The sequence below is a fragment of the Eubalaena glacialis genome, chromosome 8 (assembly GCF_028564815.1).
Source record: "Eubalaena glacialis isolate mEubGla1 chromosome 8, mEubGla1.1.hap2.+ XY, whole genome shotgun sequence".
In the NCBI taxonomy this organism is placed as follows: Eukaryota; Metazoa; Chordata; class Mammalia; order Artiodactyla; family Balaenidae; genus Eubalaena; species Eubalaena glacialis.
The window spans coordinates 69,115,737-69,141,384 of NC_083723.1; the positions used below are offsets into that span (position 1 = coordinate 69,115,737).

The 25,648-nt window shown below is 39.2% G+C and overlaps 1 protein-coding gene across 2 annotated transcripts in view; it reads right to left on the minus strand.

Annotated features, from left to right (window-relative positions):
* Positions 1-25,648, minus strand: part of ASB4 (ankyrin repeat and SOCS box containing 4) — a 117,323-nt gene that overhangs the window by 90,200 nt on the left and 1,475 nt on the right. Inside the window, exon 2 of one of the 2 annotated variants that reach the window (XM_061197773.1) lies at positions 22,716-22,861. Coding sequence is in view for 1 of the 2 variants with exons in the window: in XM_061197772.1 (XP_061053755.1) it covers positions 21,894-21,944 (51 nt within the window). In the remaining variant the exon portion in view is untranslated. Of the gene's footprint in view, positions 1-21,893; positions 21,971-22,715; positions 22,862-25,648 lie in introns of those variants that run through there. The other variant, XM_061197772.1, reaches the window with a different exon arrangement.

The window sequence follows — 25,648 nt, forward strand, 5'->3', positions numbered from 1 at the left end:
ACACAACAACAGAAGGGTCAAAGATATGTGATATTGCTGGCTTTGAAGATGGAAGGAGGGCCAAGGAGCCTCTGGTGGCCTCTAGAAGCTAGAAAAGTCAAGGAAATAAATCTTCCAAAAAGGAATGAAGCCCTGCCTACACCACGATTTTAGCCTCATGGGACCTGTGTCAGGCTTCTGACCTACAGAACTATAAAACAATAAACTTGTGCTGTTTTAAGCTGCTAAAGTGGTGGTAAGTTGTTAGGGCAGCAATAGAAAACTAATACAATCAGTCATTACAGAAATGCAAATTAAAACCATGATGAGATACCAATACATGCCCATTAAAACAGCTAAAATAAAAATTATACTGACAGTAGCAAACACTGGAGAGGATATGGAGAAACTGAACCCTCATAAATTGCTAGTGGGAATGTAAAATGATACAGCTACTCTGGGAAGCAGTTTGGAATTTTCCTTAAAACCTAAACATGCAACTATCACATGAGCCAGAAACTGTACTCCTGGACATTTATCCTAGAGAAATGAAAACTAATGTTTACACAAAAACCTATAAAGTAATGTTCATAGAAGCTTTACTTGTAATAGCCCAAAACAGGAAACAATCCAAACGTCCTTCAATGGACGAATCAATAAACAAACAGTGATATACCCATACTATGAAATAATTCTCAGCAATAAATAGAAACAAACTACAGACACATGCAACAACTTGGATGGATCTCAAGAGCATTATCTGAGTGGAAAAAAAAAAGTCAGTCTCAAGGAGTTGAATACTGTATGATTCCATTTGCATAACATTCTCAAAGTGACAAACTACAGTGATGGAGAACAGGTCAGTGGTAGCCAGGGGTTAGGGATGGGGAAAGTGTGTGACTATTAAGAGATAAAATGAAGAACTTTATCTGCAATGATGGAACATTGCTGCATCCTGGTTGTGATGATAGTTATCTGAATCTATGTCATAAAATTTTATAGAACTACCCCCCCCAAAAAAAACACAGTATACAACAGCATCATTCATAATAGCCAAAGAGTGGAAACAACCCAAATGTACAACAACTGATGAATGGATACACAAAATGTGGTACATCAATATAATGAAATGGTTTTTGGCAATAAAAAAGAATAAAGTACTGATACATGCTACAAAATGGATGAAAACATTAGGCAAACATACAGAGACAGAAGGTAAATTAGTAATTGCCTAGGACTCGAGGATAGAGAATCAAGAGTGACTGCTAATGGGTATGGGTTTTCCTTTTGGATGTAATGAAAATGTTCTAAAATTAGATTATGTTGATGGTTGTACAACTCTGAATTTACGACAAATCAGTGAATTGTACACTTTAAATGGGTGAATTTGTGGTATATGAATTGTATGGCATATGGTATATGAATCATGGTTTCAGTAAAGCTGTTTTTTAAAAAAAAGGAATGCATGTCAAAACTGATGAAATCTGAATGAGGCCTGCACCTGAGCTAATGGTATTGTGCCAAAATGAGTTTCTTGGCTTTGACAACGTATTACATACATTGTACTGAGTGAAGGGTACATGGGAATCCTCTGTACTATTTGGCAACTTCTTGTGAGTCATAAATTATTTCAAAATTAAAAAATTATTTTTAAGGAAAGTGCGCTGCTTCATGCACTTGGTTGAAAGACCTTTGAAGTAGGAGGGAGCCCTGGGGCAATGGACAGAAAGATGACAGGGTTACTACAGCGGGAGCAGTCAAGTATGTCAACCACTCCATGGTTCTCCCTGTGTAAAGAAACAAGCAAGAGTGGTGCCCACCTTCAGGCAGCAACAACACATGTAGAGGCCTCCACTGGAAAGGAAGGACTAGGATCTTGGAATAATGGTCACAAACAGGAGGAATGAAGAGTGTCCATCCCTCCTGTAGCTATAGGTACACCCCAATCAATAGTCTCTTCTGCCTCTCCCACAAGTGACTGCAAGCTGTCTGTCAGTCCGCTCCCAGCATCATTTCATGAATCTCCCCCATATGCAGGCTGGAGTAAATTGATGGAGCTTTCCCAGGATGGCCAAACAGGGCAACACAAATACCAAGATACACACACGACCACTTAACAGTTGAGATTAGCCAGCATCATGAGAAAGAGGTACCATGCATGAAAGAATGCACACGTGAAGAAATAGTTAATAGAGCTGGCAGCACTGGACTTTAGACACCATCACTACTTTATTTAACACATATTTCCTGAGCTTGCCTGTTATGTACCAGGTACTTTAACTTCTGGAGATACCACAGTAAACACAACAGGCAAGGTTGCTACCATCATGGACATTTCAATTTTTACTGGTCGAGACAGACAACAAAAATATAAGCAAAGGAAAATATCAGAGCACAAAACGTGTTTTGGACAAAAATAAAGCAGAGTGGACCTTCCCTGGTGGCGCAGTTGTTAAGAATCTGCCTGCCAATGCAGGGGACACGGGTTCAAGCCCTGGTCCGGGAAGATCCCGCATGCCGCAGAGCAACTAAGCCCGTGCACCACAACTACTGAGCCTGCGTTCTAGAGCCCGCGTACCACAACTACTGAGCCCGCGTGCCACAACTACTGAAGCCCGTGCGCCTAGAGCCCGTGCTCTGCAACAAGAGAAGCCACCGCAATGAGAAGCCTGCGCACCGCATGAAGAGTAGCCCCCACTCACTGCAAATAGAGAAAGCCTGCACGCATCAACGAAGACCCAACGCAGCCAAAAATAAATAAATTAATTAATTAAAAAAAAATAAAGCAGAGTAAGAAAGGAGTAGGGGGGAGAGAGAGAATATGTCTTTGAGGGTATTAAGTGCTGCTTTGGATAAGGTAGTCAGGGATTATCTCTCTGATGGGGAGGTAACCTTTGAGTGGAGATCTGAATAGTGGTGGGAGCAAGTCTTATAACGTCCGGGGGGGTGGAAATAGGGCAAGCAGGGGAGAGGAACAGGTATCTGTGTGTGGAGGGTTTGAAATTTTGACAATAGCAGGGAAACCAAAGTGTTTGGAGCAGAATGGGCAAAAGGGGGGACAGTTCAGAGAATCCACAGGAGCCTGATCATCTAGGACAATCTAGGCCATTTTAAGGACTTGTAATTTTATTCTAAGCTTAATTGATACAGTATATTCCAAGAGTATTTTAACCAGCAATTCTTTAAAAAGAATCAGCCAGCAATCGTGTAAATTAAAGGCTTCATCTTTGAAATGAATCATTCAATAGATGAGTAGAAGAGCAGATGGGACACACAAAAAGAGCAAATTAGTGAGCTGGAGGAAAAACCCAAATATTTTTTTTCCAGAATACAGGACACACACACAATAAAAAGATGTAAAGTAAGAAGAGGAAGACAGAATCTCAAACAATCCATCCAGAAGATCCAAATTTTATCTAATAGAAGTTTTGGAAGATACTATTAGAAAAGTCCTTTTAGGAAAACTGGAGAAGAGACAATGTTCAGAGCAATACAAATATAAGTATATGCTTAAATAATACCATTAAGAAATTTCAATTTATATGAAACAGAGCAAATTCTGCACCTAATAAAGACATAAATATTTATCAAAAATCCATGGATCATTACAAAATATGACCATATACTACACAACAAAAGAAGAAGATAGACAGTTATTTTATAAGACTATTACAATCTCTAAATGTAAACAAGGCAAATCCTGCCCAAGAATAAAATTAGAGGTCAATTTCACTTAAGAACATAGAGTCCTAAATAAATATTAGCAAATCAAATCTGGCAGTGTATTTTAAGAAAATGATGAAGTAGAGTTCACTGTTTTTTAAAAAACTCTATATGTAATTTATTATGTTAACACATTAAAAGTTAAAGCAATATGATTATGTCAAATGACATAAGTAAAACTTTAGGTAGATTTCAACATTCATTTAAACTTTAATTTTTATTTTTTCAGCTACAAGAGATTTATTAAAGAAAGGCTTCCTAGAGACATTAAGCGAATGGGAGAAGGACAGGGAAAGGGAAGAAGCCAAAAGAGGATGCGATTTCATGTGAAGTCCCAGCCTGATTCCAAGGGGAACTCCGGAGCATAAATTACTCCTTAGACCATGTCCTTCCTTGAGGCAGGGGAAGAGGGCTTGGTATTCTCTGCACTTCCTGCAACTGTGGTTTGGTGTCTGACATTAATTTGGGGTAAATCTTCAGTCATTATTGCTTCAAATATTGCTTTTGTTCCTTTCTCTCTTTCTTCTCCTTCTGGTATTCCCATTATGCATGTTAGATCTCTTGTAGATGTCTCACAGTTTCTGGTTATTCTGTTCTGTTTTCTTCAGTCTTTTTTTTTTTTGCTTTGCTTCTCAGTTTTGGAAGTTTCCATTAAGATATCAAGTTCAGAGAGTCTTCCCTCAGCTGCGTCTAGTCTACTAATGAGCCCATCAAAGCCATTCTTCATTTCTGTTATGGTGATTTTGATCACTAGCAATTCTTTTTGATTCTTTCTTAGGATTGCCATCCCTCTGCTTACATTATCTGTCTGTTCTTGCATGTTGTCTAGTTGTTCCATTAGATTCTTTAATATATTAGTCATAGTTGTTTTAAATTTCTGGTCTGATAATTCCAATATTCCTGCCATATCTGACTCTGGTTCTGATGCTTGTTCAGTCTCTTCAAACTGTGTTTTTGCCTTTTAGTATGCCTTGCAGCCTCTCTGGGAACCAGTGCCATGGTAGGAAAACTTGAACTGTAATCATTAAAGACTTGCTAGAGGATTAGTATGGACAAGTACGAAAGTTAAAAACTCCAAGGGGACCCAGTCATGGGGGGCAGTCCCACACTTGTGAATTTTATCACTAGGAGCTCCAACAGGTCCTCACAGTGAATATCAGAGAAAAATCCCCTTGTGCTTCTAGCAGGGAGAGGGGAAAAGTAACCTTTTTGAAATGTGTCATTGCATTCTATTCTTCTTAACAAAGGCTGCCCTCAGGATAAACTATTTTACCAGAGATTAACCTGGTGGAATTTTATCAGAGCCCAACCTACCTGGGGGAAGGGAAACACTCAACTCCAGACTCCTGTAGCCGTCCTCTCCCAGCTAAGAGCGGGGGAAAAACTTGGAAGCACTGGTGAGGTTCACAGTGCAGGGGCAGAGGCTCACCAAAAGACTGAGACCTAATCATAGGACTATAGAACACCTCCTTTCTTCCCACACCTCACCACCACATCACTAAAGGCCTACTTAACAACTGTTCCTTTTACTCAGTATACCTAAATTAGTGGATAAATACCAAGTTCACGGATGGTAAGATTTGCCATTTTAAAGATGTCAATTCTCCAAAAATGAATCTATAAATTCAGTATATCCCATATCTAAGGTCAATAGGATTTTTCATAAACTTTTACATGCTAATTATAAAATTTATATGGAGGTGTAAGATTTTAAGAACAATCAAGATATTTTTGCTTTAAAAAGGTAACTGGGCTGGGGCAATAGAATTTGTTCAATCTAATATGCAATTGTATTATAAATCTATAGTGATTTATTAAATTTTTTTTAAATTAATTAATTTTTGGCTGCGTTGGGTCTTTGTTGCTGCACGCGGGCTTTCTCTAGTTGTGGCGAGCAGGGGCTACTCTTTGTTGCGGTTCGTGGGCTTCTCATTGTGGTGGCTTCTCCTGTTGCAGAGCATAGGCTCTAGGCGCGCAGGCTTCAGTAGTTGTGGCACATGGGCTCAGTAGTTGTGGCTTGTGGGCTCTAGAGTGCAGGCTCAGTAGTTGTGGTTCACGGGCTTAGTTGCTCTGCAGCATGTGGGATCTCCCCGGACCAGGGCTCGAACCTGTGCCCCCTGCATTGGCAGGCGGATTCTTAACCACTGCGCCACCAGGGAAGCCCCTATAGTGATTTAAATAGCATTATTGGCACAATAAGAAAAAGAGAGCAATTTTTTAAAGAATAAAAATTCTAGAAACAGACCCATGAATACATAAGAAAGTCAAATTGCAGAAGAATTACAAAGATAAATGAATATCCAAAAAGATACTTGGTCTCACAAAGATTCAGAAGCATACAAATAAAAAGGAAAATGAAATACCTTTTTTTATGCAACAGTCAGGCAAAAAATAAAATGTCCAATAACATCAATTGATTGGTAAGGATTAGAGGGAAAGGTATTTTCATATTGCTGTTGTGTTAACTTAGTATAGCCACTCTGGAGGACAATTAGGCAGTGTAGTAATTGATTAAAACTGAATATATGCATACTCTAAGACTCAGCAAATCTATTTCTAGGCATTTACCCTATAGAAACATTTATACTTATGCACAAGAAATCACATGCAAGATTATTTATTGCATAATTTTTTGTGATAGCAAAAAATCTGAATATCAATTAGAATCAGTTAAATAAACTAAAGCACATTCGTGCAGAGGAATATTATGCATCAAAGAATAAAGTACTCCTGTGAGAACTAGTCACATGGAAAATATACCTAGGTGACCTCAAGTTCAGAGATATAATTTAAATATTTATAAGAGTTTTATGGGGCTTAATGATAAGCAATATTGATAGACAGCATATGAAAAGAATTCAGGTAGGATTCATGGAAGCTCAAAGATCTTTAGAGTGGAATGGAACTGCGTTTACTTATTTTAGCCTTAGGAATGCAAGCTTTAATCAAGTGATGTTGCCCCCTGTGTAGGATTTCACAGTCTAATCTGATTTAAATGATGAGTAATTAAAAGGTTAATTTTGTGTCAATTTGGCTGGCCCACAGTGCCCAGATATTTGGTCAAACATTATTCTGGATGTTTCTGTGAAGGTGCTTTTGTGGGTTTTTTTCTTTTTTTTAGTTAATTTTTATTGGAGTATAGTTGATTTACAATGCGTTAGTTTCTGCTGTACAGCAAAGTGAATCAGTTAAACATATACATATATCCACTCTTTCTTAGATTCTGTTCCCATATAGGTCATTATGGAGTACTGAGTAGAGTTCCCTGTGCTATACAGTAGGTTCTTATTAGTTATCTATTTTATATATAGTAGTATGTATATGTCAATCCCAATTTCTCAATTTATCCCTCTCCACCTTTCCCCCTTGGTAACCGTAAGTTTGTTTTCTACATCTGTGACTCTATTTCTGTTTTGTAAATAGGTTCATTTGTACTAATTTTTTAGATTCCACGTATAAGCGATATCATATGATATTTGTCTTTCTCTGTCTGACTTACTTCACTCAGTATGACAATCTCTAGGTCCAACCATGTCACTGCAAATGGCATTATTTCTGTGAAGGTGTTTTTGAAATGAAACTAACTTGGTGGACTTTGAGTAAAGAAGATTACTCTCCATAATGTAGGTGGGCCTCATCCTATTAGTTTGAGGCCTTAATAAAACAAAGACTGACATCCCCTGAGCAAGAAGGAATTCTGTCTGCAGACTGCCTTTAGACTCAAACTGCCCCTCTTTCCTGGGTCTCCAGCCTGCTGGCCCACTCTGCAGATTTTTGGACTTACCAAGCCTCCACAATCACATGGGCCATTTCCTTAGAATAAATCTCTCTCTATGTAACTATGCATAGCCTATTGGCTCTGTTTCTCTGGAGAATCCTGACTAATCCAGTAATGACAGGACTCAAATCCAGGCATGTAAGCTATGTCTGTGGCCAGCTCACTCTTGAAGTTTTGGAGTCACTGGCTTTGCAACTTTTCATATAAGTAAGGACCAGTGCATATCATCATTGCCACAGTGATCCAATTATGCAAGTCTATAACCTCTGTTTGTTGCAAAACTCTATCAAGCAAAGAAAACAACCCCAAAATTATATAATAAAGTAACCCCCAAAATCATGTGAAATAACATAATTTTTCTTTAGTAGGTAAGCATCTTTCAACCCTAAGAAAATTTGAAGGTAAATATATAAATGTCAAGATAAACAAATCTGTGTTTTCAATAATTTAGTGTTCAGAATTTTGCATAATTTTATATTCCATATACCTGTAATATTCAAAATTTAGTCTGATAGAATAATAGCTTATTAGAACAGCAATCTTGTGATTCTAATTTAAAATGTACTATATAATTTATTTAGGCTTGTGATTTTAATTTAATGTCTGTGCTTCATAAATATTAATGGAACATTAAGAGAATTTAAGAATCATCTATTTATAAGTATAATTTATTTCATATATGAGCTATTTAACTACTCGGGAAAATTTTGTTTGTTAAATCAGACAATGTAGAACTTTAAAAGGAAACAGAATATTAGTTTCATGAATACAGTTTGGATAAAGAAGTTTAAATACTTAACTCTATAAATTGGTCTTAATATTAATCAAAGACCTCTTAAAGGGATTGTTGAAATTTGCTATGAATAGAATAATAAGATTTGTAATCTCTTCTTCAAGCATAAGATATAGGTTTCATAATCTATAATTAATAAATTATCAATTTTTAAAAACAAAGATCACCTCTGAAGAGTGTTTTCTGTGCTAAAAAAGTCACCCTCAAGGCACCAGAAAAACTAGTTGACAATATTGCTTCATGAACACACACTCACACAATAATACCATATGTTTCTATAGGTACATATATAAGAAAATAATAGACAAAGAAAAGAATACATATGAAACTAAGAAAAGTATTTTCCCATGGACAAAGGGTAGGGAGATTTTAATTTTATCAGTAACATTTGAATATTTTGCAGTGTGAAAGCATACATGTGTTGCTTGTGTAAGAAAAAATAAATTAAAGAAAATCCTTTGTTAGGTCATGTGTACCCATTCCGGGTTCAATAATCAGGGGTCGATATACTTCTGACTCTCTATGTTGTCTCAAAACAAGTCTGTGTCAGGAGTTAACCTTGCTCCTTTCATACTAACACAAAGCCATTCTCCGAACACTACCATTTCCAACCACCTTCCTATTTGAGGGGCTTTATATAATGGGTAAAACTAAAAAATACAAATAAGACTCCAAATGTAATTTTGGTACTAATGTTGAGAGTTTTGTTGGATTTGTCAGTATCACCATGGCAAGAGGTGAAACATAATAGTTTAGGGAATATCAGCAAAAGTAGGAGGGCATGCTTGTAAAAAGGCTCTGGGGTGGGGAGCTCCTGACATACAAGACCATATTTTCCAAGTGTAGCCTGGAGAAGAAACTTGTTATTTTCAAAGAACTAAAGGTAGAATTCCTCTTGAGGTGCTAAGACTCCTGTTTGTTTGCTAGAAAAGAACCTGCAGCCAGGCTGGATGTGAAATGACAGGCTTTGAAACATGGTCTGGAAGAGAAGGCAGAACAGAGGGAAAGTGAAAATCCTTGGCATAAAGATTTCATTCTAGAGCAAAACTGGGAGGGCCCTAATATTGAAGTAGAGTGTCCTTGGGTCAGTGTCCTTTTAAAATTACCATGTATGATCCTGTCTTGAAGAACAAATAGGCAAAATAAAGTGGCATTACTGGAGCTTGTATACAAAGGTTTTTGAAAGATGAGATATTTAATTAAAATTGCTGCTATCCATTAAAAACTTGTGCTTAGAAAAGTTTATTTGGTTGCAAAATTATAGGGTTTTAAATTTTATTTATTATTATTTTTCTTAAGAAATAGGTCAGTAATGCATATTGTCTTTCCTGGCTAAAGCTCTAGTAATATCTGACATGACCATAAAACTCCTTGCTGAAATTATGTGTAAAAATTTGCTCAGGACAGGAGATAGTTCCACCCTGACCTAGAAACCAGAGCCAGGAGCTGAATGATCTGATCCAACCTTCCTTTGCTCCTACATGTTAAGCCTCAGAAGAGGGAAAGTCCCCAGCTATCCAGGTGAGCTGCACAACTCCTGGGAAGAACTGAACTCTGAACTCTGCAGGACCCCCAGGTAAGCAGTGGCTCTCCCCTGCCACCCTGCTGGAGGACAGTGTCTAGGAATGGTGGCAATAAAGATCATTTCTGTTCCCACATAGTCAGGATGTTAATCATCAAAAGACCAGTTGGGATTATTACAAAGAAACATCCTTCGGTGCTCTCCTGGAACAATAAGAACACAAGGAGAATTTTGGTTTTACCCTTGGAAACCTGAGAGGGAGAGAGATGCTGGAGAAATGGACTGATGGCCCAGCAAAATGGTGAGACAACTGGGTGGAAGGAAGAATGAGGACAAGAAAGAAATGTCCAGTGATGAAGGTGACTGGGAGTTAGAACAAGGAGAGGCAGAATAAGGTTACTTAATAATTACTTTTATACTGTTTATTTGGCTGTACTGTGAAGTGACTCTCCTCCATCCCCCAGCTACCTGAATCTTCTGTGCCAAATGTATTAATTGTCTTAACGGTTCTTTGTAGATCATTAAAGGAAAGGGAAGGTAGTTGCATACTGCAGGGTGGAGGGAAGAGAAGAGACACAGGAAATAAGACACACAGCAAAGGTGGAGAATTTCAAGTAAGCAAGAAAGAAGGGTGATCCAAGCCCCTGAACTTCATGCCAAGGAATCCTTAGGGAGACTTAGAGCAACAGATTACATGAGATGGGGTTTGAGCAAGTTAAAAAACCTATTAAAGAGAAAGATAACTCCAAAGTTTGGAGGTGTGAGGACCACCCAGGAGGCTATCACATGTATTACACGTCACTGACACCAGACAGGGAGAAATGAAGAGGTCAAAGACTGGTTCTATGTATTCCAGTGGACTCTGAGATTCATTATCTACTTCTTTGTCCGTGCATCTATCCACCCATCTATCTGTCACTGATTTTATCTATCAAGTTGTTCACTCCCAGTTTTCCTCAATATCACTCTCTATTTCCTTTAAGCTTTGAATGGTTTCTTCAGTATTGAAGGGAATTTCTTTTCTAGTTAATACCAGGGGTAGAATTAGCAAGCACTAATGCAGTCTGTGGCCACAACCTAAAACCAACAAAACACAAAGAAAAACACAAAGAAAAAAGTGCTTTTTCTTGCTATTTCCCTCTTTGGTGGCAAGAGGTTGCTTACTAAAGCTTTAGGAGATGGCCTAAGTGAGTTTTTCTGTAGCCCCCTGGGGGTGGGGGTGACGGGGACAACTTTGGGTCCCAGGTCAGCTCCACAGCCGCCCTTGGACTAGGAGGAGTTCAGCTGTCAGCACTCATGGATGATCACCAGTCTGGAGTCTAGCAGAGGCTGCTGCCCCACAAGCCCACTGTCCTCTTTCATCCCTCTTCCTGTGTGCTCTTCACTGTTCAATTCTGTCCAATTTCCTCCACCAGGAATTTTCCATTATTCCAGTGGCCTGGACAAATTCCTGTGATTTCTCATGACTTATGGGCCTCTATGCAGTGCCTCATGTTGCTAGAATTGGCTTCATTTTCCACTTTTAAGATATTCAAGTAACTTCAATTTCTTCTCACTTAGAATAGTCACATGACTTACTTTCTAAATTTTGGGATGTAGGAGAGGTTACTTGAAATGAAATATAAGGTTACAAAGAATACTGAGGACTTAATTTAGCATCCCCCCTCCATCTCTGCAATTTAATCATATTTCATGTAAACAGTCATTATGTTTTCAAGTCATAAAATATTAAGTAAACATGGATGATAACCACTATCTGTGTCTGAAATAAGAAAGAGCCCCGCCCCTAACTCCCACACCAAAAGTGAGCTCATCTTCCCCCAAGGCAGCCAGGCAAATTCAAGCTCCAGAGCTTCTGTGAAATATAAAATAATGAAAAGAAAATGCACAGGCTTAAAAAAAATAATGATAATAATAATAAAACACTGCTTGCAGGAAAAATAAATGAAAGGCAGAAAATGAAATAGGTGTCCAAAAGTAATTCCTTAAGACTCTTATGTCAATTCTCCTAAAATAAAACATGTCAAATAAAATCTAAATTCCTCCTGCTTGCCTGTGCTGTACACACACAGTCCATTAGCAAAGGGGATGGGGTCCCTGGAAATGGAAGCATCAACCGAGTGAGCAGTGCCTTGGTCTTTATAACATTGGCCCTAGGGAGAAAGTTCTTGACCTCCCCCACCACCCATCACTGTCCCTTCTCTGACCCTAGAAATGGGTGCTTTCAACTTCCACTTGTTAAAATGCTGGCCTGTCTTCCCAAGCTGCAGTTAGGTTCATGATGTCCCCTACAATGTCAAGGGCTGGCCCCAGAATCTGATTATCTGCTAATCTTTACTTCTGTTCCTCAGATGTCTCCTTGAATGGGCTTTGAGTCTCTCGCCTAAAACTGTGATACTCTTCCTGTTTCCTGTGGCAGGCCCAGTTCTATCACTTGCACCCCTTTTTCTCAGCCTGCATGACAAAGCTGTTCACCAGAACAAAGAATAAATGGCAGGAAAAGGTACTCAAAGGAAGAAATCATGCATTTTTCAGAAAACTTACCAACTTGACGAAATTATCAAAATCGTTTTTCAGTAGTTCTTACTAGATACAAGTATATGGTAGCCCTCAGAACTTAGGAAAAACATATATACCTACAGTCTACTACACTGGATTTATATATAGCTATTTCAGTGAAAAAGCACACTATAAAGAATCAGCGCTATGCAAAGTGGAGTGTTTGGGGTGAAAGGCAACCATTTTAAAAAACAGTCAGATATCAAACAAGGTCAAAGAATTTTTCAAAAAGTGGAGTACCAGAAGGAATGAGCTAAAAGATAAAAGATGGTAGCTGGAAAATGAGATCTTAAAAGTAAGATTTTAGAATTGTTGTGATTACTGGTAATAGCAAAATCTTAAAGTACAACCATAGAAGTAGGCAGCGAAGTAGGGTAGAGACAAGGTCACTGGAGGAAAGGCAATTGTGGAACTGAAAATGTAAGTCTGGAAAGGCTACACACAAGGATGTTAAAATCACCGAGCATTTTGGCAGGATAGTATAAAAGGGAGTGATTGTGGGCGGGAGCAGAACCATCTAGGACAGATGGGGAAGTATCCTGGGGTTGGGGGGTCAGTAGATAACACAGAAAGTTGAAAAGAGTATTTAGAGACGATGTTTCAGAACATAGGGGATTTTGTTAATGACTGACTATGGGTTTCAGAGGACACAACCAAAGTGTTTTGGAAGTTGGGGGTGGGGGAGGATAGGGAGATGGGAGAAAGTACCCTGCCATATGGGAAGAGTCTGCAGGATGAAGGCTGACTAGGAAGTCTGGGCTTCTCCACGTGACCACATAACATAGGGATAAAGGGCCTAATGAGATGAAACAGATATTGGAGGTGAGGAGGTGAGTTGTTCCAGGGCTCTCTTGTCACTCTTGTCCATGGAGGTACAGAGGCCAGGAGAGGGGCCGTATTAGGCCAAGCACAGATAACTCTGGAGATTTCTTTCCAATCCTCTATCACCTCCACCGTCCACATTGTTCCCAGTCCGTATAAAGGGATAGATAGCAAATGGGTTGCATTCTCTATGGTCAGGGAATGACTGCCTGGAGCACTGCGGTATAAAGAACTTCAAGGCCACATTCAGATTCAGGAGAAAAGGAAAATGATCACCTCTATGCCAGTATCTGCTTTCCCTAGTTTAAGGTGATCCCTAAAGCTCAGTTCAATGTCTAATTCTCCATCCTACTTCCTACTTTTCAACCTGCCTCCTAGCCACTTAGGACTTTTACATATGTCACTTTGCTTCAGGCTACAACCTCAACCCTTCCTGAACATCCTCTACACAACTTGCTGTGCTCTCTGCTAACGAACCCCACGTTTCCATGTCCAGACAAGACCTCATTCCTAAGCACTAAAAACTTGTCTGCAATCTTCTCCTGGGCTTGGAGCACATCAAAGGTGCTTGACAATCTTCCCCTGTCCATGCCACCCCAATCTGTTCCTCTCCCATCCCAGTTAGTGTATCCCCATTTACACATTTGAACAACCCAAGTCATCTTCAATTCCTCCTTCTCCCCCACATCTTATGTCACCTATTTCCATCCATTCAACCTCTGAAATTCCTTAAATCTGCTCCTTGTCCTCCCTCCCCACTGCCTCAGCCTTGTTCACATCTTTTCTCAAGGAGACTTAGGAAGTAGACTCTACCCAACTCACCCTCCAATAGCCATCAGAGTGACCTTTGTGAAACACTGTTTCTCTCTTCCTTAAAAGGCTTTTGTGGTGTGCTCCAAAGACAAAGAAGAAGATAAACTCAAAGGGCCAATATTGCCAGAACAAAGAGTTACAGGACTCCTATCACTCTGTCACAATGTGACCACTGCTGTGTCCCAGAGCCCTCGGAAGCAGCATGCCCGGTCCCTTTCCCATCCCATATAAGGAAAGACATTTGCCCCGTTTTTCTCCCTCTCAGCACACTGAATGTATACATACTCTGCCCAGTCAGAAGATGACTTGCACATTCCCTGGCTATAAAAACAGACAAGCAACCCATGCTCATTGTCGACTTCCCCTGGCTACCAGGAAGTCGGCCCGCTATTCTTGCAGCGACCCTTCTCTTTAATAAACTCTATCTTCCTTACATTCTGCCTTGTGTCTGGAAATTCTTTTCCAACCTGCGCTCCAACCACAACAGCTTTAGTGGCTTTGCAGCACATACAGGATAAAAATCAAAGTTCTTAGCCCTTGACAGATAACATTGAACATGTTTGTTCAGGTGCCTCCTCTCCCACTAGATTATGATCTCCACCAAGGCAGGAAGGTATGCCTCCTTTATTTTGAGTTCCCAGTAACTGCTTGGAGATGCAGAACATACTCAATAAATGTGAAGTGAAGTAGTGCAAGCAGGCAGAGGAAAAGTATAAAAAGTAACCCAATTTTAAAGATGCTCTTTCATGAGAGTTGACACGAGCTCATTTTCTATAACTCTCGCTATAGGTAATTCATCTCTGCTCTTACCATAAATAGCAAAGGAATAAAAATCTTTTAATTCGACAATTAACAAAAAATATATCAGGGTGGAAATGAGGGGGGATTTTTTGTTTTGTGTTTTAGAAATGAGGTGTTTTTTGTTCATTTGTTTTTGTTTGTTTAACTTTTTATTTTATATTGGAATATAGCCAATTAACAATGTTGTGACAGTTTCAGATGCACAGCAAAGCGACTCAGCCATACATATACACGTATCCATTCTCCCACAGACTCCCCTCCCATCTAGCTGCCGCATAACATTGAGCAGAGTTCCCTGTGCTATACAGCAGGTCCTTGTTGGTTATACTTTTAATTTTTATTATTGTTTTTATCTTTTTTAACATCTTTATTGGAGTATAATTGCTTTACATTGTTGTGTTAGTTGCTGCTGTATAAAAAAGTGAATCAGTTATACGTATACATATATCCCCATACCCCCTCCCTCTTGCATCTCCCTCCCACCCTCCCTATCCCACCCCTCTGGGTGGTCACAAAGCACCGAGCTGATCTCCCTGGGCTATGCGGTTGCTTCCCACTAGCTATCTGTTTGACATTTGGTAGTGTTTATATGTCAATGCCACTCTCTCACTTCGTCTCAGCTTATCATTCCACCCCCCCGGTCCTCAAGTCCATTCTCTACGTCTATGTCTTTATTCCTGTCCTGCCCCTAGGTTCTTCAGACCTTTTTTTTTCAGATTCCATATATATGTGTTAGCATATGGTATTTGTTTTTCTCTTTCTGACTTACTTCATTCTGTATGACAGACTCTAGGTCCATCCACCTCACTACAAATAACTCAATTTAGCTTCTTTTTATGGTTGAGTAATATTCCATTGTACATATGTGCCACATCTTCTTTATCCATTCATCTGTCGATGGACGTGTAGGTTGTTTCCGTGTCCTGGCTATTGTAAATAGTGCTGCAATGAACATTGTGGTACATGACTCTTTTTGAATTATGGTTTTCTCAGGGTATATGCCCAGTAGTGGGATTGCTGGGTCATATGGTAGTTCTATTTTTAGTTTTTTAAGGAACCTCCATACTGTTCTCCATAGTGGCTGTATCAATTTACATTCCCACCAACAGTGCAAGAGGGTTCCCTTTTCTCCACACCCTCTCCAGCATTTATTGTTTGTAGATTTTTTGATGATGGCTATTCTGACTGGTATGAGGTGATATCTCATTGTAGTTTTGATTTGCATTTCTCTAATAATTAGTGATGTTGAACATCCTTTCATGTGTTTGTTGGCAATCTGTATATCTTCTTTGGAGAAACGTCTATTTAGGTCTTCTGCCCATTTTTGGATTGGGTTGTTTGTGTTTTTGATATTGAGCTGCATGAGCTGCTTGTATATTTTGGAGATTAATCCTTTGTCAGTAGCTTCGTTTGCAAATATTTTCTCCCATTCTGAGGGTTGTTTTTTCATCTTGTTTATGGTTTCCTTTGCTGTGCAAAAGCTTTTAAGTTTCATTAGGTCCCATTTGTTTACTTTTGTTTTTATTTCCATTTCTCTAGGAGGTGGGTCAAAAAGGATCTTGCTGTGATTTATGTCATAGAGTGTCTGCCTATGTTTTCCTCTAAGAGTTTTATAGTGTCTGGCCTTAGATTAAGGTCTTTAATCCATTTGGAGTTTATTTTATTTATTTATTTATTTTTAATAAATTTATTTATTTATTTATTTATTTTTGGCTGTGTTGGGTCTTCGTTTCTGTGCGAGGGCTTTCTCCAGTTGCGGCGAGCGGGGGCCACTCTTCATCGCGGTGCACGGGCCTCTCACTGTCGCGGCCTCTCTCGTTGCGGAGCACAGGCTCCAGACGCGCAGGCTCAGTAGTTGTGGCTCACAGGCCTCGCCGCTCCGCGGTATGTGGGATCTTCCCGGACCGGGGCACGAACCCATGTCCCCTGCATTGGCAGGCGGATTCCTAACCACTGCACCACCAGGGAAGCCCCTGAAGTTTATTTTTGTGTATGGTGTTAGGGAGTGTTCTAATTTCATTCATTTGCATGTAGCTTCCAGTTTTTCCAGCACCACTCATTGAAGAGGCTGTCTTTTCTCCATTGTATATTCTTGCCTCCTTTATCAAAGATAAGGTGACCATATGTGCATGGGTTTATCTCTGGGCTTTCTATCCTGTTCCATTGATCTATATTTCTGTTTTTGTGCCAGTACTATACTGTCTTGATTACTGTAGCTTTGTAGTATAGTCTGAAGTCAGGGAGCCTGATTCCTCCAGCTCCATTTTTGTCTCTCAAGATTCCTTTGGCTATTCGGGGTCTTTTGTGTTTCCATACAAATTGTGAAATTTTTTGTTCTAGTTCCATGAAAAATGCCATTGGTAATTTGATAGGGAATGCACTGAATCTGTAGATTGCTTTGGGGAGTACAGTCATTTTCACAATGTTGATTTTTCCAATCCAAGAACATGGTATATCTCTCCATCTGTTTGTATCATCTTTAATTTCTTCCTCAGGGTCTTATAGTTTTCTGCATACAGATCTTTTGTCTCCTTAGGTAAGTTTATCCCTAGGTATTTTATTCTTTTTTGCAATGGTAAATGGGAGTGTTTCCTTAATTCCTCTTTCAGATTTTCCATCATTAGCGTATAGGAATGCAAGAGATTTTTGTGCATTAACTTTGTATCCTGCTACTTTACCAAATTCATTTATTAGCTCCAGTAGTTTTCTGGTAGCATCTTTAGGATTCTCTATGTATAGTATCATGTCATCTTCAAAAAGTGACAATGACAGTTTTACTCCTTCTTTTCCGATTTGGATTCCTTTTGTTTCTTTTTCTTCTCTGGCTGCTGTGGCTAAAACTTCCAAAACTATGTTGAATAACAGTGGTAAGAGTGGGCAACCTTGTCTTGTTCCTGATCTTAGAGGAAATAGTTTCAGTTTTTCACCATTGAGAATGATGTTGACTGTGGCTTTGTCATATATGGCCTTTATTATGTTGAGGTAGGTTCCCTCTATGCCTACTTTCTGGAGAATTTTTATCATAAATGGGTGCTGAATTTTGTCAAAAGCTTTTTCTGCATCTATTGAGATTATCATGTGGTTTTTATCCTTCAGTTTGTTAATATGGTGTATCACATTGATTGATTTGCATATGTTGAAGAATCGTTGCATTCCTGGGATAAACCCCACTTGATCATGGTGTATGATCCTTTTAATGTGCTGCTGGATTCTGTTTGCTAGTATTTTGCTGAGGATTTTTGCATCTATGTTCATCAGTGATGTTGGTCTGTAGTTTTCGTTTTTTGTGACATCTTTGCCTGGTTTTGGTATCAGGGTGATGGTGGCCTTGTAGAATGAGTTTGGGAGTGTTCCTTCCTCTGCTATATTTTGGAAGAGTTTGAGAAGGATAGGTGTTAGCTCTTCTCTAAATGTTTGATAGAATTTGCCCGAGAATCCATCTGGTCCTGGGCTTTTGCTTGTTGGAAGATTTTTACTCACAGTTTCAATTTCAGTGCTGTGATTGGTCTGTTTATATTTTCTATTTCTTCCTGGTTCAGTCTCGGAAGGTTGTGCTTTTCTAAGAATTTGTCCATTTCTTCCAGGTTGTCCATTTTATTGGTATATAGTTGCTTGTAGTAATCTCTCATGATCCTTTGTATTTCTGCAGTGTCAGTTGTGATTTCTCCTTTTTCATTTCTAATTCTATAGATTTGAGTCTTCTCCCTTTTTTTCTTAATGAGTCTGGCTACTGGTTTATCAATTTTGTTTATCTTCTCAAAGAACCAGCTTTTAGTTTTATTGATCTTTGCTACTGTTTCCTTCATTTCTTTTTCATTTATTTCTGATCTGATCTTTATGATTTCTTTCCTTCTGCTAACTTTGGGGGGTTTTTGTTCTTTTTTTTCTATTTGCTTTAGGTGTAAGGTTAGGTTGTTTATTTGAGATGGTTCTTGTTTCTTGAGGTAGGATTGTATTGCTATAAACTTCCCTCTTAGAACTGCTTTTGCTGCATCCGATAGGTTTTGGGTCGTCGTGTTTTCATTGTCATTTGTTTCTAGGTATTTTTCGATTTCCTCTTTGATTTCTGCAGTGATCTCTTGGTTATTAAGTAGTGTATTGTTTAGCCTCCATGTGTTCGTATTTTTTACAGATTTTTTCCTGTAATTGATATATAGTCTCATAGCGTTGTGGTCAGAAAAGATACCTGATACTATTTCAATTTTCTTATATTTACCAAGGCTTGATTTGTGACCCAAGATATGACCTATCCTGGAGAATGTTCCATGAGCACTTGAGAAGAAAATGTATTCTGTTGTTTTTGGATGGAATGTCCTATAAATATCAATTAAGTCCATCTTGTTTAGTGTATCATTTAAAGCTTGTGTTTCCTTATTTATTTTCATTTTGGATGATCTGTCCATTGGTGAAAGTGGGGTGTTAACATCCCCTACTATGATTGTATTAGTGTTGATTTCCCCTTTTATGGCTGTTAGCATTTGCCTTATGTACTGAGGTACTGCTATGTTGGGTGCATAAATATTTACAATTGTTGTATCTTCTTCTTGGATTGATCCCTTGATCATTATGTAGTGTCCTTCTTTGTCTCTTGTAATAGTCTTTATTTTAAAGTCTATTTTTTCTGATATGAGAATTGCTACTCAAGCTTTCTTTTGATTTCCATTTGCATGGAATATCTTTTTCTATTCCCCCACTTTCAGTCTGTATGTGTCCCTAGGTCTGAAGTGGGTCTTTTGTAGACAGGATATATATGGGTCTTGTTTTTGTATCCATTCAGCCAGTCTATGTCTTTTGGTTGGAGCATTTAATCCATTTACATTTAAGGTAATTATCGATATGTATGTTCCTATTACCATTTTCTTAATTGTTTTGGGTTTGTTATTGTAGGTCTTTTCCTTCTCTTGTATTTACTGCCTAGAGAAGTTCCTTTAGCATTTGTTGTAAAGCTGGTTTGGTGGTGCTGAATTCTCTTAGCTTTTGCTTGTCTGTAAAGGTTTTAATTTCTCCATCAAATCTGAATGAGATCCTTGCTTGGTTGTAGGTTTTTCCCTTTCATCACTTTAAATATGTCCTGCCACTCCCTTCTGGCTTGCAGAGTTTCTGCTGAAAGATCTGCTGTTAACCTTATGGGGATTCCCTTGTATGTTATTTGTTGCTTTTCCTTTGCTGCTTTTAATATTTTTTCTTTGTATTTAATTTTTGATAGTTTGATTAATATGTGTCTTGGCGTGTTTCTCCGTGGATTTATCCTGTATGAGACTCTGCACTCCCTGGACTTGATTGACTATTTCCTTTCCCATATTAGGGAAGTTTTCAACTATAATCTCTTCAAATAGTTTTTCAGTCCCTTTCTTTTTCTCTTCTTCTTCTGGGACCCCTATAGTTCGCACATTGGTGCATTTAATGTTGTCCCAGCGGTCTCTGAGACTGTCCTCAATTCTTTTCATTCTTTTTTCTTTATTCTGCTCTGCAGTAGTTATTTCCACTACTTTATCTTCCAGGTCACTTATCCGTTCTTCTGCTTCAGTTATTCTGCTATTGATTCCTTCTAGAGAATTTTTAATTTCATTTATTGTGTTGTTCATCATTGTTTGCTTGCTCTTTAGTTCTTCTGGGTCCTTGTTAAACGTTTCTTGTATTTTCTCCATTCTATTTCCACGAGTTGGGATCATCTTTACTATCATTACTCTGAATTGTTTTTCAGGTAGACTGCCTATTTCCTCTTCATCTGTTTGGTCTGGTGGGTTTTTACCTTGTTCCTTCATCTGCTGTGTATTTCTTTGTCTTCTCATTTTGCTTAAGTTATTGTGTTTGGGGTCTCCTTTTTGCAGGCTGCAGGTTCATAGTTCCTGTTGTTTTTGGTGTCTGCCTCCAGTGGGTAAGGTTGTTTCTGTAGGTTGTGTAGGCTTCCTGGCGGAGGGGACTGGTGCCTGTGTTCTGGTGGATGAGGCTGGATCTTGTCTTTCTGGTGGGCAGGACCGCATCCAGTGGTGTGTTTTAGGGTGTCTGTGAACTTAGTATGATTTTAGGCGGCCTCTCTGCTAATAGGTGGTGTTGTGTTCCTGTCTTGCTAGTTGTTTGGCATAGGATGTCCAGCCCTGGAGCTTGCTGGTCGTTGAGTGGAGCTGGGTCTTAGCGTTGAGATGGAGATCTCTGGCAGAGCTCTCGCCAATTGATATTACGTGGGGCTGGGAAGTCTCTGGTGGACCAATGTCCTGAACTTGGCTCGCCCACCTACGAGGCTCAGGCCTGACACCCGGCTGGAGCACCAAGACCATTTCAGCCCCACGGCAGTGAATGTGGCAGTCTCCATTATGAAGTCAGATTATGAGGGTCTACAATAGCTGTTCAGCTAGAACAGGCTGACTTGGGAGCAATTTGTCTATGAGGCTGTCTCCAGCAGCTGGTGTCTGAAAGAGTAGGTCTCCGCATGTGCTGCCAGAATTTTAAACGTTTATATAGAGGTCGTCACTGGGTTCAGTCATGGATTCAATACAGATGGTCTCTGAAGAAGACCTTACTCTCTCAAGGTTGTGTGCTTGAAACAGCTCCTAAGCCTGAGGGTCTACAAGCTGCAGGAAGACGAGACCGCCCGGGGCGGCCTGCAAGCCGTGATTCTTGCCACGAGCCCTGCTACTGCTGTCATGGAGTCCGGCTTCCCCCTCCACCCACCATGTAGTGAGTTTTCAGTGAAGCTTTCTCTCTGTGCTGATGAGATTCATGCTACCTGAGTTGCGCAAAGCCACAGAGCGAGTAAATGTTGGGGTGGGGGTACAAACCCAGCAAATCTGGCTCCAAGGTCTGTGTTACGTCACCCAACGAGAGTGGGGAGGCCACGCACCTAAACGCCTCACCCCCGCGAGCCACCTCCTCAAACCCGCAACGCCACAGGTGGTTATCCTTTTTAAATATAGCAGCGTGTACATGTCAATACCAAGCTCCCTAAGTATCCCTTCCCTCCACCCTTCCCCCCCGGTAACCATAAGTTCATTTTCTAAGTCTGTGAGTCCCTTTCTGTTTTGTAAGTATGTTCATTTGTATCATTTCTTTTTAGATTCCACATATAAGCAATATCAAACAATATTTCTCTTTCTCTGACTTACTTCACTCAGTATGACAATCTCTAGGTCCATCCATGTCACTGCAAATGGCATTATTTCTGTGAAGAAGATTACTCTCCATAATGTGGGTGGGCCTCATCCTATTAGTTGGAAGCCCTTAATAAAACAAAGACTGATTACCCCTGAGAAAGAAGGAATTTTTAATATGTATTTTCTTATATTGGATTCTGGTTCCACCATTTTCTAGGTGTGTAACCCTGGGCAAGATACTTAACCCCTGGCCTCAGTTTCATAACTCACAAATTGGAGATAATAACAGTAACTAATCCAAATGGTTGTTATAGGAATTAAATGAGGTCATGTATGAAAAGCCTGTTGGAATGCGAAATGTTCAATAAGTAACAGCTGTGGTAGTTACTCTGAAAGAGGTGGCACATATGGTTTATTTATAGATAACTAGAAACATTATTGCTATTAGACAATGGGAAACATGCATGTATTTCCTAGAATGAACAGAACATATCTTAACTTTTTCCATAGAGTTCAAGCCATACTGAGTCAGCCTCTGAAGGAGATTGGGAGTTTTTGTTTCTGGTCTCCCCAACTTTTCTCTCTCCCAACATTTTCTACCCTCTGACCTCTCCATCTGGGGTCCAACTGCTCCTGGAAGAGAGGCAGCAAATCTGACAGCCCTCTGTAGAAAGAGGCTTGGGTCTAGTGGACCATCTGGTTAACTTTCAACTTTAACTCAAAATTGTTTATTCATCTGTTCTAGAGATACATTGACACAATCGAAAAAACTCATTCTTTTTTTCTTTTTTGCTTTTGTACTTACACACTGCTCTTTTCCTTTTAGCATCTTACCTTAAGAAAGTTTAAAGTTATCCAGTATCTCTGCTCTCTTCCCACACATACAAGAACATCAGGATGATTTAACACAGGTTCCACTTCCTCTTTCTTGTTCTAATCCAGAATTTTAAAAACTCATTCATTTTACTGGGCCACTCCTCCTGTAATAAACCAGGAATATTTTTTACAAAATGCATAATTATCTTGTGACTAGCACATAAAATTTTATTTTACGTTTGTGTGTTTTTGAGCTCTACAAACAGCAAGTTCATATTGTTCAACCTAGTATTTGAAGAATGTTAATTTGTTGACTATAAATATTTTAAAATATATACAACAATTTTCTGTTTCTGTTATGGCATTTCTTCACTTTTTAGTATATTGGAATTCTCAGAAAATGACTTGGTGGTGGGGACGTCTCCTTTACCCTCCAAGAAGCCCTAGTGTGAAGCCTCTACAAAGTAAATCTTTCTTTACTGATAATAATTATCTTTTATAACACCTTTTCCAAGTATTTTTGTGTTAAAAGATCTAAAGATCTGACTCCTTTAAAAAAAAAAAAAGAGGCAAGGAGAAGAAGGAAATAAAAAGGATGTGGAGCGACCAACGCCCCATCATATATTATATAAAATGACAATAATCACAAGAAACCTATTTCACAAATTACTGGGAATATTACACGTGATAATATACTGCAGAGAACTTTAAAGAGTTAAAAGTACAATCATGAAAGACAGTCCACTTATGTGTTCGAAGGACCATTTTTGGTCTGTGAATGTTTTGTTCCTGGTCCATGGTGACATAAGTATGAAAATTTGAGAGTAAGCATTTAGAAACTGTTCTACAAATTTGACAAAGTAATTTTACATCTGTTGAATCAAATAATAAAAGATTTGGGCTTGTATTTTGTATGTCTGAATTTTTACTTCATTTTCTAGTAATTCACTTTCATTTTACTTTACAAAGGCAAAGAAACCCTGTCCTTCACCACACATAGTTTAAGAAGCATCGATAAAAGCTATTATTATTTCTGAAATTTTGTGTAACAACCACTAATTTCTAATTACAAACTAGTTATATGTCATTATTTGAGAAATACTCTTTCAAACCAAGTGTAAGGAGTTGCCAGCATACAAACAAGTTCCAAAACAAGTTTGTTTTGTATTGGGTAACATGGTTATTTGGGAGTCAGACACCATTTTTCCCATGAAATAACATTAGCCGAGGGTTAGGTTCTTGGTGTAGCCTATAAATCCCAGTTATCTCAAGAGATGGGTAAGCTATACAATAAAATGTAATCACCCGTATAGACTATAAAATTTAATGACCAGGCTTCTCCATCCTCTTACGATGAAGAAATTAGGCTGCTGATTTCCAAATCAGAAAACATCTCTCTTCCCCACCCACCCATGAGAAAAGGTGATTCTTAGCTCTGGCAGGGTGGTAGGGATAGGGATAAGGATGGGGTTGCTTTTGCAGAAGTTGCTTCAAGAGCAATTCAGAAAGAGGAAGAGTAATGGAGCTACAGTACTCTTCACACAGAGAATGGGGGAATTAGGAGATCAAGTTTGAGGGAACTCACTGGTCGAGTTAATAAAATTAAACTGAGGATTCTCCAAGATTCTCTGAGACTGAGGTTTGGTAGGTTTTGCTGGACTTGAAAGCCTGGTTCTTTACCACAAATGCCTCCATCCTAAACCCCAGGGCATTGTGGTGGCCCAAGATGGTGAGTAGGCTTCATCCTGAATTGAAATCTGTTAGCGGCTACCTCAGAGACTTTTATTTTTCTTCTGTTGTTGTTTGAAAAGATGTGAGGACAAGTCTAGGCTTAGTGAGAAACATTGGTAGAATCAATTAGTGATGTCTGCCACGGGCAAGAAGGGGAAGTAAGCACAAAAGCTGTACTTCGCTACCCTGAGTATATCCTGAAAGAAACAGACCTTTGGCCCTTTAATTTCAGCTGAAACCAGGATGAATTATTAAGCACAAGACTTTTTAAAATGCCTGGGAATAGCAAAAGGGGAACAGCACACAACAAGGTGATCTTATTTACAATTTATGGTTTTCTCATTTTGTGATACATTTGAAAGACATAGGAGCCTAGCTCTTGACCTAGAGTCCAAGAGGAATAGTTTTATATACTAGTCACTATCCAGAAACCTTGGAACAAGACTCTCAGAACTAATACAGAAGCCCTGGCCACAGTCCCAGGCCTTCTTCTTTAGGTCCTCATTCTAAATTCTGATTTCATATATGAGATTCTTCTCTGTCCCCAAAGATTGACATTAAAAACGTCCCCAGAGGGCTTCCCTGGTGGCGCAGTGGTTGAGAATCTGCCTGCCAATGCAGGGGACACCGGTTCGAGCCCTGGTCTGGGAAGATCCCACATGCCGCGGAGCAACTGGGCCCGTGAGCCACAATTACTGAGCCTGCGCGTCTGGAGCCTGTGCTCCACAACAAGAGAGGCCGCGATAATGAGAGGCCCGTGCACCGCGATGAAGAGTGGCCCCCACTTGCCGCAACTAGAGAAAGCCCTCGCACAGAAACGAAGACCCAACACAACCATAAATAAATAAATAAATAAATAAATAAATAAATAAAAGTGCCCTACTCAAAGTTTAAAAAAAAAAAAGTCCGTAGAGAAGAGATCCCACCCACACCTATCCAGTCATAGGGTAACTATGGTGAAATTCTTAACCAAAATGGCCCATGGATAGAATCTGGGGGGTTCATGACCTTGAATGAAGGGAAAAAAATCTTGATTTCTAAAGGAATGTAACATTTCCTTCAATTATGAAAGTAGAAAACAAATCAAATCTCAGAAGCATTAGCAATACTTGTGACTTTGTTACTAATGTAAATAACAGTTATGTTCATTATTTCATTATAGTGCTGCAGACATCTTGAAATAACATTTATGCTCATCGCTATTTGAAAGAATGTTGCTA